This window comes from Giraffa tippelskirchi, chromosome 10, assembly GCF_054371585.1.
Source record: "Giraffa tippelskirchi isolate mGirTip1 chromosome 10, T2T-mGirTip1v1.2.pri, whole genome shotgun sequence".
Taxonomy (NCBI): Eukaryota; Metazoa; Chordata; class Mammalia; order Artiodactyla; family Giraffidae; genus Giraffa; species Giraffa tippelskirchi.
The window spans coordinates 105,663,357-105,682,858 of record NC_137284.1 but is presented as its reverse complement, the minus strand read 5'-3'; the positions used below and the strand labels follow the sequence as shown (position 1 = coordinate 105,682,858).

The 19,502-nt window shown below is 40.6% G+C and overlaps 1 protein-coding gene across 7 annotated transcripts in view; it reads right to left on the bottom strand.

Moving 5' to 3' along the window:
* ELMO1 (engulfment and cell motility 1) overlaps positions 1-19,502 on the bottom strand; it is a 583,742-nt gene that overhangs the window by 346,117 nt on the left and 218,123 nt on the right. For 6 of the 7 annotated variants that reach the window (XM_081534200.1, XM_081534197.1, XM_081534201.1 and 3 more), the window contains exons 9-13: positions 15,716-15,867; positions 13,472-13,550; positions 6,878-6,928; positions 3,791-3,913; positions 2,025-2,156 (exon numbers count right to left, since the gene is read on the bottom strand). In XM_081534200.1, coding sequence (XP_081390326.1) covers positions 2,025-2,156; positions 3,791-3,913; positions 6,878-6,928; positions 13,472-13,550; positions 15,716-15,867 — 537 coding nt within the window. Of the gene's footprint in view, positions 1-2,024; positions 2,157-3,790; positions 3,914-6,877; positions 6,929-7,969; positions 8,015-13,471; positions 13,551-15,715; positions 15,868-19,502 lie in introns of all 7 variants that reach the window. The other variant, XM_081534196.1, reaches the window with a different exon arrangement.

Genomic DNA, 19,502 nt, shown 5'->3' with positions numbered 1-19,502 from the left:
AGGTATACCCTACCACTAGGCTCTCCTCCAGGATAGAATATCAGGATTAAGGGGAAGCAGTTCGAAATGGACACAGCTTGGTCTGTTCCCTGGCCATTCTGATATGACCCAAGGGTAAGAGATTGCATGATTTGGCACAACTTCCCAGGTGATTTGCATATGACTCCTGGCTCAACACGGGGCTTCCCTGTTGGTTCAAAAGGTAAAGAATCTGCCTGCAATGCAGGACACCCGGGTTCAATTCCTGGGTCGGGAAGATCTCCTGGAGAAGGAAATGGCAACCCACTGAAGTATTCTTGCCTGGAGAATTCCATGGACACAGGAGCCTGGCAGGCTCCAGTCCACAGGGTCACAAAGAGTCACAGACGACTGAGTGACTAACTTTCACTTTCACTTTCCTCATTCAACACACTCAAGTAAAACCTGGAAGGAACTGTCAGGGAGGCAGAGTGTGAGCTGCATCCACAATTCCACGGCTAACTCCCTAGTAAACAGAGTCTGCCAAACAGAGTCTGCCAAGGTGGGTGAGAGCAGGACCGGGGCCACCTCGGAACCTTGATCATCGACACACACCCAGCACAGGGACTCTCACCTCTCCATCAGTCTTGGAGTTTTTTGCTAAAATTTAGAAAAACAGATTCAGCTGAAAGTTCAAATGGAGTGTCAAAGTCAAAATTTGGGATATGACAGCGTAAAAATGAAGCTCTGTAAAGCAAGTTGCAAAGCTGAATACAATGCTTCAGAAGTGTTCTTATCAGAAAAAACATGTTAGGACTACCAGTAAAAAAGGAATAACATCAAATTATTATGTTTTTTTTCTAGTTTTACAAATGTTACTGGAGAGGTTTATAAAAACATTACTCTGATGCACCAGTGGTTAAAGTGGAAATTACCCAGTGTTTGTGGAAAGCAATTTGATGATATCAAAAGCTTTCAAAATATATATCATAGAAATGCTAGTTCCATAGATTTATCCTAATGACATGATCAAGGATGTACATCAATACTGAGAGGCAAAGATGTTAATTGCAGACTTATATGTAATTTTAAAACACTGAAATACTCAGTAAAAGAGCTTGGCTAAATAAACTGTAGTACACTCATATAATAAAAACTCTTTAGTAGTGAAAAACAATGCATATAACTGATGTGGAAACATTTTCAAAGAATTCCCACAAAAGACAAGGTTTTCCAAATAACAATAAAGCATAAATACCAATGTGTACAAATGAATATTAGTGTGTGTATGTATATTCAAGGAAAGAGTATTTGCAGTTATAAAAAAAATGCCCGATGATTTCTAATTACTGAAGACAAAAGTCTGATTTATGTTGGTTATGAAGGAGGTAGAAAGAAACCCAAATTTACACCTGCAGAATTTGAGGTTAATAAGCCAAAGGTCATATAGAAATGTGATAATGATAAAAGCAAAAATGGACCGGAAGCAGAAACAAAAACAACAGATTATATTCAGGACAAAGCTGTGTTCTGATCTGCAAACTAAGTGAAAAGAAAATCTAGGTGGTAACTAATTAGCATCTGTAGCAAGACAAAACTTTTAGGGCAATATAAACTGCATGTCACACCATGATTAAATTTCAGGAGACTCTCGATCTGATTTTGATATGGAATCAACATATGTGAATAACTCAGTCACCAGCCCCAAATAAGGTTTCTCCCACAGTCGCCATCACCCATTTAATTCAAATAGAATCTTCAGCCTCCTGTGAAGTAGATCTAACGAAGTCTAGATGCTTTCCGGGCTAACTACTCTTGGTTACACTTAATCAGAACCGAATAAACAAACTCAGTATTAGTCACACTTGTACAAGTTATTCCATTCCGCTGCAGCCAGAAGAGATTTTCATGTGATCCTGTTTAAACCAGCTAAACATCTGGAAAATGTGGAAACTATTCTGTAAGGCACAGGAGGACCACACGCTCGGAGGAGACATCGTTTATGTGGCTGAGGTCAGGCCCCCGGGTGCTGGAAGGAGAGAGCTTACTGGAGATGGCTTACTTACTATAAAGCCAAGTTTTTTATAATCCCGGGTGTACATGGACTTGCGCTTCTCCATGCTGCCACTGCTGTTATTTGGTTCAGATTCTGCATCAAAAGCAATTCTTCGAAGTTCAAATATGATGTCCCGCTGAGCCTGAAGGGGTTAGGAAGGAAAAAAAGGGAGGGAGAGAGAGTTGCCTTCATTCTGTGACGTTTCATCTACTCCTTCCTTCCCCAGGGTCTAAATGAATCACTGGGTACAGGCAAAAGGAAAACAGATAAAAGGCAACCAATGTTCTAAGTTACAGCTCTGTGACCTTTTTTCCCCCTCCTGCCACTCTGCCTGCTGGTCAGTCCTGGCTTTATTCCACAACTATCCTCATGGCCAAGCCCCTTGGAGCTCTAGCATCAACTGCCCTGTGACGTTCTCAATGAGAGCCCCAAATATGATGGAAGGCTTGTCACTGGAAAAAGCCAAGTTAGAGGATCTTGAAGTCCTGTACTGTCAGAAATAAAGTGAGAGGCACGTAAGGTTTAAGAACAATAGGTAAGTGATAAGGGATCCCTAACTCCACTGAGAAGTGACTTCATAGAGACAAATCTGAAAAATGATTAAAACAGTAAAAGTTCTGTGATGCATGTTTAACCACAATAAGAAAAAGGCATGTATCTTTTACAGAAAAAGGAGGAGGTTTCCAAGAAGGGAGGGCTGTTCCACCTCTGGACGCATTGCCTTTTGAACTAGAAGTCATAAGACAGTCTCATCTCTCTGTGATGATTGCACTTGGCCTTGCCAGAAGTGTGGGGCACATTAGACAGCCGCTGGAAGCCTCTGGATCATTCTTAATCGCGTGGCCTCACGCCACGAACGAAGTGCTGCAGTGGTTACACACTTCGCATGTGTGTCCACATCTGCCAGGGATCAGACCCTCACGTGCCAATAACGAGTGTTTTCCTTTCCAAAGCTGCAGCGCTGTTTAAGCTGCAAATATGCTACAGCAGCGCTCCCAGCTGTTTCCTCTCATTCTGTCCTCACACAGTAAAGTTCCCCCAGAGCCTTTTGGATCAAGACTTAACCTCTCAAGCACAACAGCCAGAGACCTAGAGAGATCTATAGCAGAGAGCCAACCGACAGAAATGGAAGCCCAGAAATCAGATGTAACCAGGGACCTCCACCCGTGGCTCTGAGAATGGAAATACACTCTCAGCCTGTATAAGCCATATCACACAGAGCTACCAAGTGGCTCTGTGTCCTGGGGACTTGACTCCAAAGCTATCACCATTGAAGGTACTGGGGCCAAGCGTCAGTGTTTGTAGTCATGCGACGTCAGGCTTTCTTACCCAATAAGGAAAGAATATGCATGTGTTTGATGCATAACAAAATAATTCCTTTATTTTATTCTATGATCCTATGCATGCTTAGTCACTCAGTCATGTCCAACTATTTGTGACCCTTTGGACTGTAGCCTGCCTGGCTCCTCTGTCCATGGAATTTTCCAGGCAAGAATACTGGAGTGGGTTGCCATTTCCTACTCTAGGAGATCTTCCTGACCCAGGCATTGAACCTCTGTCTCCTGCACTGCAAGAGGAGTTTTTACCCACTGAGCTGTCAGAGAAGCCCTCTCTGATCCTAGATTCACCGAAATTTTAAATCCATTCCCCTAAGTTCTGAGATGATAATAATATTATCATCATCAAAGGCCTCCTGGTTTCTAAGAAGCTCAAGAAAAGACTTTTAAGGATGTTCTTTCCCTCATATGCTTTGACTGTTGTCTAATGAGCACTCACCTGGTCCTGTGGGTCCATCTTGGTCATCATCCTATCTTCCAAGAGGTTAAAGGTCAGCACCTGCAGCACGTACAGCTGGTGTGCCATTTCATTGTTGATGGCCCTCTGAGCTCGGATGACATGCTAGGGAGATGGTTCATGAGTGAAACTTTTTTAAACAAAGGAAGAAAGTAACAGCAAATAACCTAAGTTACCCACCCCACCCCCATCATGATGCCAAGTAGAATCTCAGAAGACCTTATTTGGAAGCACGGGGCATAGAGGTGGGTGGAACCACTTTCAGGAGAAAGATGAGTGCACAGGTGACCCTGGAGCTTTCCTTTACATTTCAGGACCCAATAAGGTTCCTGATCTTTAGGCCAGAACTGGGGAAAGACCTACTGTGTTCAGGGAAGAGTGGAGGTGCAGAAGGAAATGGAAATTTGGTGGCTATTACAGCCATATAAGAGAAGGTATGCCTAAAATGAGAGCATCTTAAGGAGACCTGTGGATTTCTACAACAGAAGCACTCCTTGCCTGCTTGTCTTGCCAGAAAAATAAATGGTACATGTGTACTGTAAGCAGTTCTGCTATCTTCTTACCCTACAGCTGTCTCTGAGAAGTGATCCCACATCTAAACAGGGAAAGCTTTAGAAGCATCACACAAAAGCAAAGTAACTATCAGATCTGTCATTAATTCACTGTGGACACTATATAGTGACCACTAGCCCCACAATGCAGTGAGTGGATTTTTTTTTTAGAAAATGACCCTTCCCCTTAGAAACAGAACCAAAATGGAATAAATATAAAAGGAGTGGCAGGAGACTATAACATGTGGGCCTTTGTCTCCTCAAGGGCTGGGTTTGAAATGGAATTCAAGACTTGGACCTAATATGCATCTGCTTTGGCAGAAACCACAATTGTGCCTTAAACATGCCAGTCAGCCAAAGATTTTCCTGATGGTTCAGTGGCTAAGACTCTGTGCTCCCAGTGCAGGAGGCCCAGGTTCGATCCCTAGTCAGGGAATTAGATCCTGCGTGCTTCAGCTAAGACCTAGAGCAGGCAAATAAATAAATAAATACTTTGTAAAATGCCAACCAACCAGTTAAAGTGGTGAAACAACCACTCGAATGAGTTATTTTGAATTGCTAGGCCCAACTATGTCTTGCTGTCTCAAGGAATTTTCTCTGGGTGCCCTGAACCTGGTGTGCACCTGGACTCCACAGCCTGGCTCTGAGCACCATGATGAAACAGCCAATTAGAGGAGAGGTGGGGTGAAGAACAAGACATAGAAGGAAGTTGCTGAACCAAAATTAGGTGGGTTGGAGGGTGGGAAGCCAAGCAATGGGATGGGGAAAAATCAAACCTCATATCCTGCAATATTCCCAACAGAATGTTAGTTCTTGGTATATGTTTAATGTCCAAAGTGTATGGACACTAAAGCCTATGGCTATTTATTTTATTAGCAACTCAACATTATCTGCACTCCAAGTTCTTGCTAGAGAATACCAACCAATCTTAAACTTCCAATCATCAAGGTCTCATTTAAAAAGTCATGCTGAAGTAAACTGATCTTTGAGACATCGTCAGTTCAGTTCAGTTCAGTCACTCAGTCGTGTCTGACTCTTTGCGACCCCATGAATCGCAGCATGCCAGGCCTCCTTGTCCATCACCAACTCCCGGAGTTTACCCAAACCCATGTCCATCGAGTCAGTGATGCCATCCAACCACCTCATCCTCTGTCATCCCCTTCTCCTCCTGCCCCCAATCCTTCCCAGCATTAGGATCTTTTCCAATGAGTCAACTCTTCGCATGAGGTGGCCAAAGTATCGAGACATGGTAGCTACAGCCATTTCACCCACTCCATCTCTGGGCATTCTAACTCCAACTCCCACACCAAGATGATACCAACAACAGGCTAAGACTTTAATTCCAGGTTTCTGCTCTTTCATCACCCTGCTCTCCACCCCCTACACAAATACCTTCATTGCTCTATGATTAATATTGTTGCTTCCACTTTTATTGAGAGCCAGTATAAAAAATAACCATATTTTGAATCCCTCTGCAGTTTCTACAAAACCATTCTTGGACCAAGAATATATTAGAATGTTCTGACAATACTGTTTCAGATTCCAATTCCAGGGGGTGGAAATATGTCATCCTCCAAAGACCTGGGGTACCCCTTTTATCAAGTAATGAAAAGTACATTCATATGGTTTCTCTTTATCCTTAACAGCCAGGAAGTTTAACATCAAACTTGATGACAAATTGTAGTCATTATTATTGGCTTTGGATTCTAGAATATTTATTTTATTTCCCCTCATAAGGTTTTTAATTTTTAATGGCCTCATGGTATTGGAATGTGTGTGTATGTGTATGTGTGTGTGTGTGTGTGTGTGTGTGTGTGTGTGTGTGTGTAACTATATGCTTGCAAAACTTCTTTTTGGAATTACACATGCATAAATCTTTACTCTTTTTTTTTGGTAAGCTGAAGAATCAATCACACGTGTTTCTTTCAGCCTTTAGTTAAAAGTCAAGTAGCAGATAAGGCCTCAGGAAATCTTGCTATTTGATTTACTTCTAAACATTCACAACATAACATATAGAGCTTCTTCTTGACTGAGGTTTCAGGTATTTTTTGCACCACAGTGAATGGGTGGGTTTCATGCCTGACCTTCCTGCCTTTCTCTAAAAAGTGGCCAAGGAAAATGATGGTCAAAATTTCAGGACTTCTCTCAGAGTCTGATATGTTTCTCTTTAGTTTCCTCATTAAAAATGGTATTAGCTCATATTAGTGGATTTGTTAAAGTCAGGGAGTCCCTAATTTCCTTAAATACAAAGCTAAAGCTCTGGTGAGTATAATAAACCTGCCACAAGGTGTTTCTCTCTTCCAGGGACCCCCGCCCTCTAATCACAAGGCCATCCCTGGGGGAAAGCTTTATTTTATTCTATTTCCAAAAGCACACTTTTACCTCCTTTCTACTTCCCACTGCTTGATCACAGAAGCAAGTCACAGAACAAACCACAAGACCAAGCCAAAAGAGGAGATCGATAAATCCACCAGACCCTTCCTCCCCAACAAGGTGCTCACAGCACACAGGTACTCACCGTTAAGATGATGGAACGCAATTGCTTCTGAGCCAAAATATTCGCCATCTCCTGTGGAAGAAAACATGCAGATAGAAAAGCATCAGTTAGAAAGAAACATTTCCACGTGGCCCCAAATGACTTTATTCTGGGGTGTGCTTCAAACTGGATATCAGCAGTATTTCTTACCAAAGAAAGGGCTCAAATGGACAGTACTACTCAACTGATTTTGTGAATGTTGTTTAGATAATACAGCAAAGTCCAAAAGCAAAGGAAAGAAATTTGGCACCTGTGACTTCTTTCTTTCTCTTTTTGTTTCTTTTTTTGAATTTCTTCCTTCCAGAAAAAAGTGAGCATTGAATCAAAATCAAACACTCCAAATGAGAGCAGAGGCTCTCCACTGAAATGGCTCATCAGCTTTTATTAGAATATATATATGCAGAGAGTTGTTACTACAAGGCAACATATGCCCGCACCAAGGAGATTCCAATACTAGAGAGCCATCACTTTAAGGATCTAAGACTTCTACAAGCCATTTCATCTGAATCTGTGCAAAACCAAAGATTGAGTAGTACATACCCCAAGGCTTAATAGTCTATGCAAATGAATTGAGTAACATTTTAGCTAAGGACAGACATCTGGGCAGATGCTATGCTCTAGGTCCATACCCAGTCTTCCTGGGCCTCAGTTCTGCAGACTATGCATTGGCCTACCTGATCGGCATGGAGGTTTTGCAGGTGATTTTATTAAATGACATGATTTACAGATGCTCTTTCTAAACATTGTCAAATAGATACTGAGGGAAAATTAAACAGTTGAACGCAATCGGGGTAAAAACATCCAAAAGAAAAATACTGCTCATATTCAGGAAGTCACTGGAATGTTTATTGGTGGAGGGGGTAATTTTAGTGTCACCACCCTTACTGAGTAGAGAAGAAGCTCAGTTATAATTTAAAAACACAACCGTGAATTTGATCAAGGTCAAAATAAACTTGTAGAAAGCAAGGCGAACACAGGGAGGAAGTACAAGGGGATGCACAGGCAGGGCTGGACAGGAGCAGAACGAGGGTGCAGGGCCTGCTGAGTGCTGACGAAGGGAACATGGGGACTTACAGTCAGAGGACAATCAAGGATGTCAACACTGCTGTCGACACCAACCTAACGGCCATCGCCACCACAGAAAGGAAAGCAGGTAGGAGAGAAAAGGGATGGAAATTCAGAGCACTCTGTTAGACATCACAGCTTAATGTTAACGTCCCTGCTCATCCACAGCATTAAAGAGACACACGTACAAATACTCAAAGTTGATCTAAAAAGGCTAGAGATGGCATCAGTCAAAATCCAATGCTGAATCCTCTTCCAACCTCTTAAAAACAAGAAGGCAAGGACAAGGACACCTTCAGAAATAAGTTAAATGGTGATCCAGAAGGAACTAGCCTTCCACGGGGTGAAGAAAGCATGCCTTCTTCATGATCAAAACAGAAAAAGTCCATCTTTTTTTTTTTTTTTTCTTGGACCAGATGAAAAACAAAGGCCCAACATTCCTTTCATTCCTTTTCTTTTATAAAAATAAAAGTATTGCTTTATTGGCACACACACACAAATCCTCTGTGCCTATGTTAGCCTGATGTAGATGTGCTTAGTTAATTAGTCATGTTTGGCTCTTTGCGATCCCATGGACTATAGCCTTCCAGGCTCCTCTGGCCATGGGATTCTCCAGGCAAGAATACTGGTGGGTTGCCATTTCCTCCTCCAGGGGATCTTCTCAATCCAGAGATCGAACCCATGTCTCCTGTGTCTAGTGCATTGCAGGGGGATTCTTTACTGCTGAGCCATCAGGAAGTCCATATTAGTCTATCAACTTACAAAATTTTAAAATTAGTTAGAAGAAACGATATACTTCCAACATCTACTAGAGCAGTTACTATAATGATCTATTTATGATATTTATCTTCTGCAGAAGAGTATGGTTCTCTCGAGGGCACACAGACTGTCCTTTTCATTTTCACATTCCCAGCCCACAGCACAATGACTGATACAGAGTAGGCAACCAATGTTTGATAAAGCAGTCTGCTACCCTCTTAAAGGAACCGGGGAACCGGGGCATGATCAGAGAGAAAACGGAAACACCCTTGTCCATATCATGGATTTTTTTGTCTAATATTAAAGAATGATTTGAGAGAACTTGAGAATCCATGGAGAATATTTTATATCATTAAGATCATATAAAAGTATATGATTGTGGTTTAGTCACTAAGTTGTGTCTGACTCTTGCGATCCCATGGACTGTAGCCTGCCAGGCTCCTCTGTTCATGGGATTGTCCAGGCAAGAATACTGGAGTGGGTTGCCACTTCCTTCTCCAGGATAAAAGTATATAGATAAATATAAATATGGATACGAATACATGCATACCTCAGAGATATTGCAAGTTCAGTTACAGGCTGCTACAATACAGCAAATACCTTGACTAATATTACCTCATACTAATATTTTGGCTTCCAAGTGCATACAAAAGTTATGTTTACACTATACTGTAGTCTATTAAGTATGCAATGCATTATGTCTAAGAAAACAAAGTACATAAAACATTTTTTTACCCTCTTAAAAGAACTAATGCTTGATCAGAGAGAAAATGGAAAACTCCTCATCCACATCACGGATTTTTTGTCCAATATTAAGGAATGGTTTGAGTGAACCATTAAGAATACTTTATTGCTGGTGGTTGCAATGGTAAAGAATCTGCCTGCAATGCAGGGGACCTGGGCTCAATCTCTGGGTAGGGAAGATCCCCTGGAGGAGGACAAGGCAACTCACTCCAGTATTCTTGTCTGGGCAACTGCCATGAACAGAAGAGCCTGGTGGGCTACAGTCCATGGGGTCGCAAAGAGTCGGACATGATCGAGCGACTAACCACAGGACAGATTGCTAAAAAATCATAACATTATCTAAGTCTTCATTGACTCATAATCTTTTTTGCTGATGGAGAGCTTGAAAATTTGCAAGAATTATCAAAAACATCATGTGAATAAATGCTGTTGGATAATGGTGTCAGTAAACTTGGTTGATGCAGGGTTGTCACAAACATTCAATTTATATATATTTATTAGTATCTGTGAAGCACAATAAAACAAAATGCAGTAAAACGAGGTCTGCCTATATAGATATATTGCCATGGAAAGATGCCCATAATATCATGTTTCGTTTTAAAAGCATTTTTAAAAATAAACAGTGCATGCAGTATGATCACATCTAGTGAAAAATGATGTCTGAGGGGAAGTCTTTGCACAAAATAAAGTAGGAAGTAGGACCATGACAGTCCACAGGGGTAAGTAGTAGCAGTGTTTCCCTCTCTGGGGATGCAATTATAGGTGTTTCTAAAACTTTTTCCTTTGGAATCTGTATTTTGTGATTTTTCTACCAAATCTTTAAGCTAAAAGTTTTTTATTTTTTCAAATAATGCTTATCAAAACATAAGTGTTTGTAGACATATTTCGAAGGGATCTGACAAACTTCTTCATCATGGAAATAATAGAATGAATAATGGCAACTAGTTGTAAAAAAAAGGATCCATTTGCCCACCTAACAACAATCCCCTCTCCCATAAAACAAGCACCCTTTCCCTTCATTTGGGCAGGAAAAGGGAGCCTCTCCAATATCTGAGAGGCGGGTACGACACAACCCCTCACCTCCCAGGGAGGCTGACAGGGAACCATTACATAGGACGCAGTCATACCCCTGCCGTAAGCTCAGTGCTCCCTCAGGCAAGTCAACTCCATGAACGCAAAACAAAAATGTCGCTCAGGTTTGCCTGCCAAGTAAAAAGATCTGACTTTGGTGATATTCTTCTTCAGTAAAAGCAGAAATAAGGTATAGGTATTTAAAATCCTTCTAAATTCATTAACATTTTAGAAAAAAACAAACAAACAATGGAGTCCTACCAATGTGTCTGATCCCGAGTTGGAAAGAGATGTTGAAATAAATAAAAATTTTTGACTGAAGTGGAATTTATCCAATGTCTAAAAGCTTTAAAAAAGCAAATTCATTGGATTCCTGTAAATCCAATAAATAAGTGTTAAGCTTATGTTTTAATCTAACTGGAGTAAGAAAATGGGCTTGTCTCCCAAGTATCAGGAAGTTCTTCACCAGACAAATACAAGGCCATTCTGCAGGAGATGCTTCCTTGACCAGCATTCAATAGGATGCTTTGCAGATAAAAGCAAGAATGAGGTTGGGATTCTAGCGTGGACTCTTAATCAGCTCAGCAACCAGTCAAGTTCCTTACCTCTTTGACTCTCAATTTCCTCATTTATAAAATAGAAATAATAAGATTTTCTATAGACATGAGGAGTAAATGAAATGACATAATACATATTTGCAAGGCAGACTCTCAAATATTATCGGTGACAGGCTTTGGCATTTGCCAAAAAATTTCAGAACTTTCAATCTTTCAAAACATAAATCAATAACAAATATATAATATACAGCAAGATATTACCAATTAGCTTGAGCTTTTGCTTTATCAGACTCCACTGATATTCAAAAAATAATGACAAATAAACTTTCCTTCATCATGAACTTGAAGTAATTTTTAGGGCCAACTCTCTCTTAATTCACTAGAAAGTATTTTAAAAATTAAAAATCAAAATACTCATTTTCTTGACAAACAATAGTCACTGATCATCTTAAATTCAACATAGTCTATAAAGTCCAAGTTAATTTTATATTGACAAGTATTGTCATTTTTATTTCAAAGACTAAAATCTGAATTTTCTGTTGGTTGATAAACACTATTTCTTAGCTGAATTGTTTACTTAAGTGATTTAATGTTATTAGACTACCCTTTGTGATTTAGTATTAATATAGTAATATAGGTACAAACTGTGCTATGTCAGTTTCATATAGCCTAATTTTTCAAAAATAAAAAAGATTTGATTAGCAGAATTCACGCCTAATGTTAATGGCATTTCTAGTATAATGGTACCCCATTATATTTTCATTGTTATCATTGCCCTGTACTCAGCATAGATTGGTATCTAATTCCCTATATCTTCATGGTCATTCAATTTCAATTAATCAGATTAACAGTAATTTTAGTGTAACAGAAAGATGCAAGGGGTATGCATCTTACTCATGTTGAGATGCAGAGGTCTGAGTGAAATCATAGCACTTGGGGTGAGCGTGAGCTTTCCTTTCCTCTAATCTAGCCACAGAGGGAAAGACAGTTTCAAGAGTCTAGGTCAGTGTTCTGGCCTGGCTCTTAACCCCACTCTACAAGTAGCTATCATTAGTCTGGCCAGGCATCCCTGGTCTGGCTAACAGAAGAATCGAGCTTCTCTGTGATGCCCATGTCAGGCTTGTGAACATATGCAGGCAACTTGCTGGCCTGATGGGAATTATCAAGCTCCTAGTATTTAGATATAAATATAAAAGGAGCAGCCCTACCCATGATCCCACTTAAGATCTGCAAAACTGCCCTGAAAAATCCAGCCTGGAAAATAGGCCTGGGGAGGGCAGGCACCTCCTGGCTCCAGCCAGCACCAAACCAAAAGCACAGGAAACTAGAAAGCCATTCTGCTTATTGTGCAAATATAACTCCTAGGAATGAACAAATAAACCTAAATGGAAAACAAACCAGAAACCCTCGTATTTAGCCACTGAGGTTTAAAATCCCTGGCAACGAAAAAATAAAGTATAAAAGAATAAAATTCTTGACACAGTGTTCAGTAGCATGCTAACCTTCTAAATTCTTCTAAAACAATTTATTAGTAACTGTCATAAGCTCCCCAGTATACTTTCTAAACGTTGGAAGACCTCATATTTCCATCCAGTTTCTAAAGTGAGTCAATTGTGACCAAGGTAACAAGTATGTTATGTTGCTGGAAAAAAAAAGAAAGGATTCTGAGATGTGAGCCAAATTCTAAGACATGCAAAAGCACCGCTTCTTCCACAGCCACTTCATAATAGTCCTTTCCCTCGCTGAAGAAGAACCAAAGATTGACAAAGGACAGTATTGAAGGGTACGTTTCAAGCAGGTACATTTAAGGGGTTCCCTCCTTCTGATGACACAGAGGAGAGGAAATGAATTGCTCACTCCTCCAGGGCACATTCACACACGGACACCAGAAATATCACTAAGCAAAGAGCCTCTCTTACAAATGAAAGGTTGTCTCAACTGTGGTAGCACTTCACACGTTCCCTTTCACATCTTCCCAACTCACATCTCCCCCAGCAAACTGAGACAGTTCTCAGAGTCTAGCTTTCCTCATCAGGAAAATGGGGACAGTCCCTCCCTGGCCCCAGTGAGTATCCAGTGAAATGACGAAAGACCACAGGGGCTTCTAACTCTGCATCCACCACAAAAGCAGTTTCCTCTTTCTTTCAGCTCTTTGGAGCTTCTATACTGGGTTTCACATGATGAAAGGGCTTTACCTCTGAAACACTTCATCTCCAACTAGCTCCCACTGCATCTGTGAATGATCCCAGTCTGGCCAGGCAAACCGCCGAGCAGCAGAGAACCCCAGAGGAGTTCCTGGGATTGGAAGGGGAGGGCTCTCCCTGCACCAAAGCTTGCCAGCCCTGGGCACAGGCTTTAAGACAGAAGAAATGCAACTTACCTGCCTCCTCTCATCAGGGGCCTTCAGGAAAAGTGCATTAATCACGGCAATGGTATAGGTCTGGATTTCTTGATCTGTCCTGTAAAGACACAAAACAACATACAAAGTCAGAAAAGACCACCCCTCAGTGAGACCATGATAAGGGTCAGGATCATTTCCTCCAAAAAGGTCAAAGAGAAAGGCAGAACCCAGAGAATGCAGTCTGCACTGTGTATTTCAACCATGAAAAGCTGGAAACATGTGAGGAGACAATTACTATTGCTAGCCGGACAAAACACACTCACCCAGAGATATAGGTGGCCAGCTGGCTCTCTTCCCCTCTCCTCTATTAGAGTTAAAAATATGGACCAGGTGATATGTGTGTGTGTGTGTGTGTGTGTGTGTGTGTGTGTGTGTGTGTGTGTGTGTGTGTGTGTGTGTGTGATTTTCTGTCTGATGCATGGAGTACATCTGAGAATAGTCCTGGGTGTCCCTATATTCCTGGGCTTATTATAGAGGAAACTGCTTTGTCTCCATGGCAATATTACATATTCTAAAAATCTATTTCCAACTAGAAACTTTTAAAGAACAAGAAGAATAGGTTTTTATGTTTACAAATTTGCTTTTCACAGGAATGAAATCAGAAATTCCAAACGAAGCCAAGATCTACAGTTAGGTGCATGGTAAATAATAAATATTAAGCACAGCATAGCACAAATAGTAAATAAGAAGGGCCCAAGGCATAAACAAAGAGCAGAGGCCAGTGAGCTACATTTAGAGATAATTTAGGAAGAGGCAGAGCTTACTACACAGCCTCAGGAAGGATGAAATTCTAAACCCAGTGCCCCACTGGCTGGCTGTCTGGCCTTGGACAAGTTCACAGGGTGTCCCTACATAGCTTCCTCATCTGGAAGGCTGGGTAAAAACACACTCATTTCAAGGAGCTTCTTTTAGGATAAAATGAGGTAATGCACATAAAACCTTTAGTACAGCACTTGGCAAATAAGAAACTCCCCTCTTGGCAAATTGCACTGTAAATGCACAATGATGCCCTTGAAATTCAGAAGAAAGATACAGACTTTTAAGTTGATACAGGTTGCATTCAGGGACACATGAAATTGGTACCATTTCCAGAGTGATTTCACACAAAATCATCATTTTAGAGCATGGGCTAATTTTCCCTGAGGCCACAGTCTATAGCTTGTGTGACTTACAGTTTTACACTTTAGTCACCATCCCCTGCCCCCAAATGAAGGAAACATCTAATGCACTTTGGTAGTCTAATATAAAGTTTAATTATAAACACATAGTCAACATTTTTGGTATATTGAGAACTACTGAATACTCCCTTGAATTCCCATTCTACACCCCCAACCCAAACAGACCAATCAGGTTTCCTCTTGAAAATTTGCCAGTGTGACCTGAGAGACCAGGGGCAGCAGTTACTGGGAGCCAAGTCACATTACTGCCAGCCAATATGCCAGAGAAAAGGCCTGTTGTGAGGCCTCCAAGGAAGCCATAGTTTCTGTCCTTCCCAAGGCTTAGCTACTCAAGTCATTCCTCGGTTCTATAAAATGCCCCAGTATCCTTTCAATAAACTCCCTGTCCTAGCTCAGGATGCTTCTTGCCACCTGCAATCCAAAATACTTTCATTGATCAAGTGGCATCCTACAAGGATTCCTTCTCAGGCTCGTATCATCAGAGGCAACCTTACTAGTTATCTAAGGGTGGGGAGGAGAGATTCCCCCAAAACCCAAGGCTGCTAGGGCAGCTATTTCATAGCTCAAGCTTCTTAAAATTTTGTATTTTATAAAATACACAAGAAAAAAGGTTATTGTAATCACCTGGAGACAAATAAAGAAGTCTGGCTTTAAAAACTCCTAATTAACTATGAAAATTCTCATATCACAGAAAATACTGTATGATTAAGGAGAAAGACTCTATTGAGAACTTAAGAGAACAAATTGCTTTATTGCATCTTATTAAAAGCAAAGCTCTACACTATCTACCAACATTTATCAGAACTGAGTCCCTACCAAGGCTCTAGGGACACACTAGCCTCAAGAACAGGCAAGGGGTACACCCAGGGCAAGTCACTGTGCCGTGTCAGTGTGATGGGGGACAAATTTGAGGCATGGTTTGATTATATACCAAATCAAGATTCTTTTTCTGTATATATTTAATCAAACCAATATCAAACCATCATGGTAGCTGTCTACCTGAAGAACGTTCCCTCTCTACTGCGGCAGCGTCGATCTCGCTTACCCTTGAAGATGGGGAATGAGTTGGCCGATAGTGATCTCTTGTGCCACCTTCTGGTAGAGGTCGTGGCTGTTGAGCACCATGGACTCCAGAATGGCCAAGGACCGTTGCAGGATGGAGACATCTATGGCCGACTTGTTGACAAAACTTGCTATCTGAAAACCCAAGAGGGACACAATTGATCACTCACAGTAAGCAGAGCAGAGAAGCAGAGAAGGGAGCAACTGAAGTCAATCGGGAGCTCATTTAAGAAACACCAGATATTCAGTACGAAAAGTACCTGGAATTAGAAAGGATAGCCAGAAATGCGTGGTGTCAACAATGACTGTTCACCACCTTATTACAAACCGCTATTTATGGCCTATTTCTCTAATTTGGTAATAAGCAATTTTAGAAAGGAGATGGTTTCAAAGAATTATTCTCTCTGGTGTTTTTGGAATGGTTCTTCTGAGTTTCAGTTTTCAGGGGCAGATAATTTCAACACATACATTGTAAGAACTCTTGTGTTTCTTTGAGACAGCAATTTCAACATATACTAATAGCCATTGCCTTCCATTTCCAGGCTACTCCTTCACCCACACAACCCATGGTTTTTATGTTCTTATTATGCTCCTGTTACATTCTTAAGGGACTCACACAAATCACACTTGTCAACACAGTTCAACTGGCAACTTTTCAGTCACTGGCTAATTTCCTTTTTATTCCTCAATGAAGCACTCTTTCCCTCGTTCTTCCCATTTCTTATGGTTAAAATAAATTCTTCTAATCACTCTCAAATTTAGCAAACAGGAAACCATTTAAATTAGAAGTGCTAAAAGTTAAAATAGTCGTTTAAGCTCTAAAATACATTCCCTAAGGAATAATAAATCAGAATGTAAGAGGGAAGTAAAATAAGGGTTAGAATAATGGATCACAGAAACCCAAACACATGGGTACCATAAAGGTTTTATTTTAGAGGCCTCATTAAATGTTATTACTGTATGTTGACAACTCACATTAAAATGCTGTTATTATATCATCATAATGACGGCTTTCTTAAAAGCTATTTGGTTCCATGACAAATTGACACTTATAGCTTCCCCTTATCAACACGACTATTTCCCTTTTTGCTATCGCATTGACCCCTTCTCCTCATTCCCTCTCCATCCTTGCACAAGATAAAATTCAAAGGCACCATGGCAACTTACAGTTACCAGCTCAACCGTTTTTAGCCCAATGACTCCCCAGTGAAGCAGAGGGTACAGTGAAAAACAGAGGTGGGCAAGTACAGTTATCAATATGCTCTCTGCCTCCACATACACCTGGATTTCGGGGATAGAAAATATATGACGTAAAGAAGTAAAGTAACTTTATACTAGTATATTCCAAAAGGGTATTATTTTATAATACAGACTATAGGAAGAGTATGAGATTTTTAAGATTCTCAAAAGACTGCTTTAGCTCCTTTCACAGCTAATAAACTTCTTCAATGTGTTTACTGTCCCTGGCAAGCCCTTGCCTTAACCCTCACCGTCTGGGTCTGTTCCCCTATCAGATCTACCATGATGAGGCCACTTTTTTTTCTCTAAGGCCATCTTTCTCTCACAAAAATCCAATGACCCTCATAATGTGCTTAGAGTTAATGCCTGACTTAGACCTCTTCTAAATCCAATGTTAATTCCTTCACTTCCTCATCAATACCACACCAAACACTTTTCATTATCCCAGTACAATTCTTGACACTTATTGGAAAAGAGAAGAACTCACAAAGAAATACATTGACAATACCTCTGATTTCTCTGCACTGATTCTATTTTCCTTCCATGCTCCTATTCTTGTTTCCATTCAGTAAATTTGGATGTACCTTTAAGACTCTGTGGAGAATCTTCCAGTTGAAAGTTTATGATCAAACCCCCTCCTCCACCCTCTTGCTTTCATCCCCTCTTTTCATTCATTTGGGTAATAGGTGTTGACCATGTACTATAAAACAGGCTTGCACTGACCTAGGATCTGGAAATCAAGAGATGAGTAAACCCACATGATTTTTAACTTCAGTTCAGTTCAGTTCAGTCACTCAGTCATGTCTGACTCTTTGCAACCCCATGAACCACAGCACACCAGGCCTCCCTGTCCATCACCAACTCCCAGAGTCCACCCAAACCCATGTCCACTGAGTTGGTGATGCCATCCAACCATCTCATCCTCTGTTGTCTCATTCTCCTCCTGCCCTCAATCTTTCCCAGCATCAGGGTCTTTTCAAATGAGTCAGCTCTTCGCATCAGGTGGCCAAAGTATTGGAGTTTCAGCTTCAGCATTAGTCCTTCCAATGAATATTCAGGACTGATTTCATTTAGGATGGACTGGTTGGATCTCCTTGCTGTCCAAGGGACTCTCAAGAGTCTTCTCCAACACCACAGTTCAAAAGCATCAATTCTTTGGCGCTCAGCTTTCTTTATAGTCCAAGTCTCACATCCATACATAACTACTGGAAAAACCATAGCCTTGACTAGACGGACCTTTGTTGACAAAGTAATGTCCCTACTTTTCAATATGCTGTCTAGGTTGGTCATAACTTTCCATCAAGAACCTTATAATCTAGCACAGAGGGACACACAACAGTCATTTACTATAAGGCATGTTACATGCTTATTCTTGGCATCTAAAAGTATATGTCCACTTAGATATTCTAAAGCCTAAAATTAAATGGGCTAAAAATCAATCTCACTGACTTCTTTCTTATTACTCTCTTCTCAAGTATCACCTTTCTCCAAGTTTGCCCTGATCATTAGTGATAAATAGTCCCAGTTCCCTACTTTCTGTCTCTGTGAACACATTTGCAATGTCTGAAAGTGTTAGTCGCTCAGTCATGTCTGACTCTTTGTGACCCCATGGACTGTAGCCCACCAGGCTCCTCTGTCCATAGAATTCTCCAGGCAAGAACACTGGAGTGGGTTTCCATTCCCTTCTGCAGGGGATCTTCCCAACTCAGGGACTGAACTTGGGTCTCCTGTATTGCAGGCAGGTTCTTTACCATCTAAGCCACCAAGGAAACTCTGTGCAATGTCTACCCTCTCATATACATGCAGTTGTATATGCACATCGGCACATGGTCCAGCTCATTCCTGGGTTACTATGACAGCAGCTTCTTCAATTTCCTCTATATTCAAGATTTCCCTCTGACACAAATTAACCCGCTACTTCTATACATATGCCTTGACAGTACTTCCTTTCTTGAAATACTCAATCAAAATGCTCAATGTTTTCCTGATATGAAGCACAGTTTCTTATAATGGGCTTTAAAGTTCTCTACAAATTAACTCTCACCTGCTCCCAACAGGCTTACACAGGGGTGGTAAAACAGGTAATGGCCTTTGCTTTAATTCAGACATTGCATCCCATATACATATTCCATTTCAATTTGCCATTTTTATATATTTATCATAAAAATAACCCCTTACCTTCATCAAAGTATTGTTTAAAATTAATCTTTTCCATTATTTCAGCTCTTTTTTAACATATAAATACCATCATTTCAGCAATCCTAAAGTAGCTTACAAAACTTTGTATAACACACTAAGCTGAGTACTGCCTGGCAAAAACCATGCATATGACTCTTTAGAGTCTAATGTACAATTCTATAGGAGATACTAGTTGTCTTTTGAAACTAACTTCTATATTTTGCCTTATTTATCAGTAATTTTTACTTGGCATTTAAATGACCCAATATTTTCATCTATTGAATACTAATAAACAAGATATCAGGGCTGACTGAGCAAACATGATGACTGTCCTCATTGGTGAATAGACAACT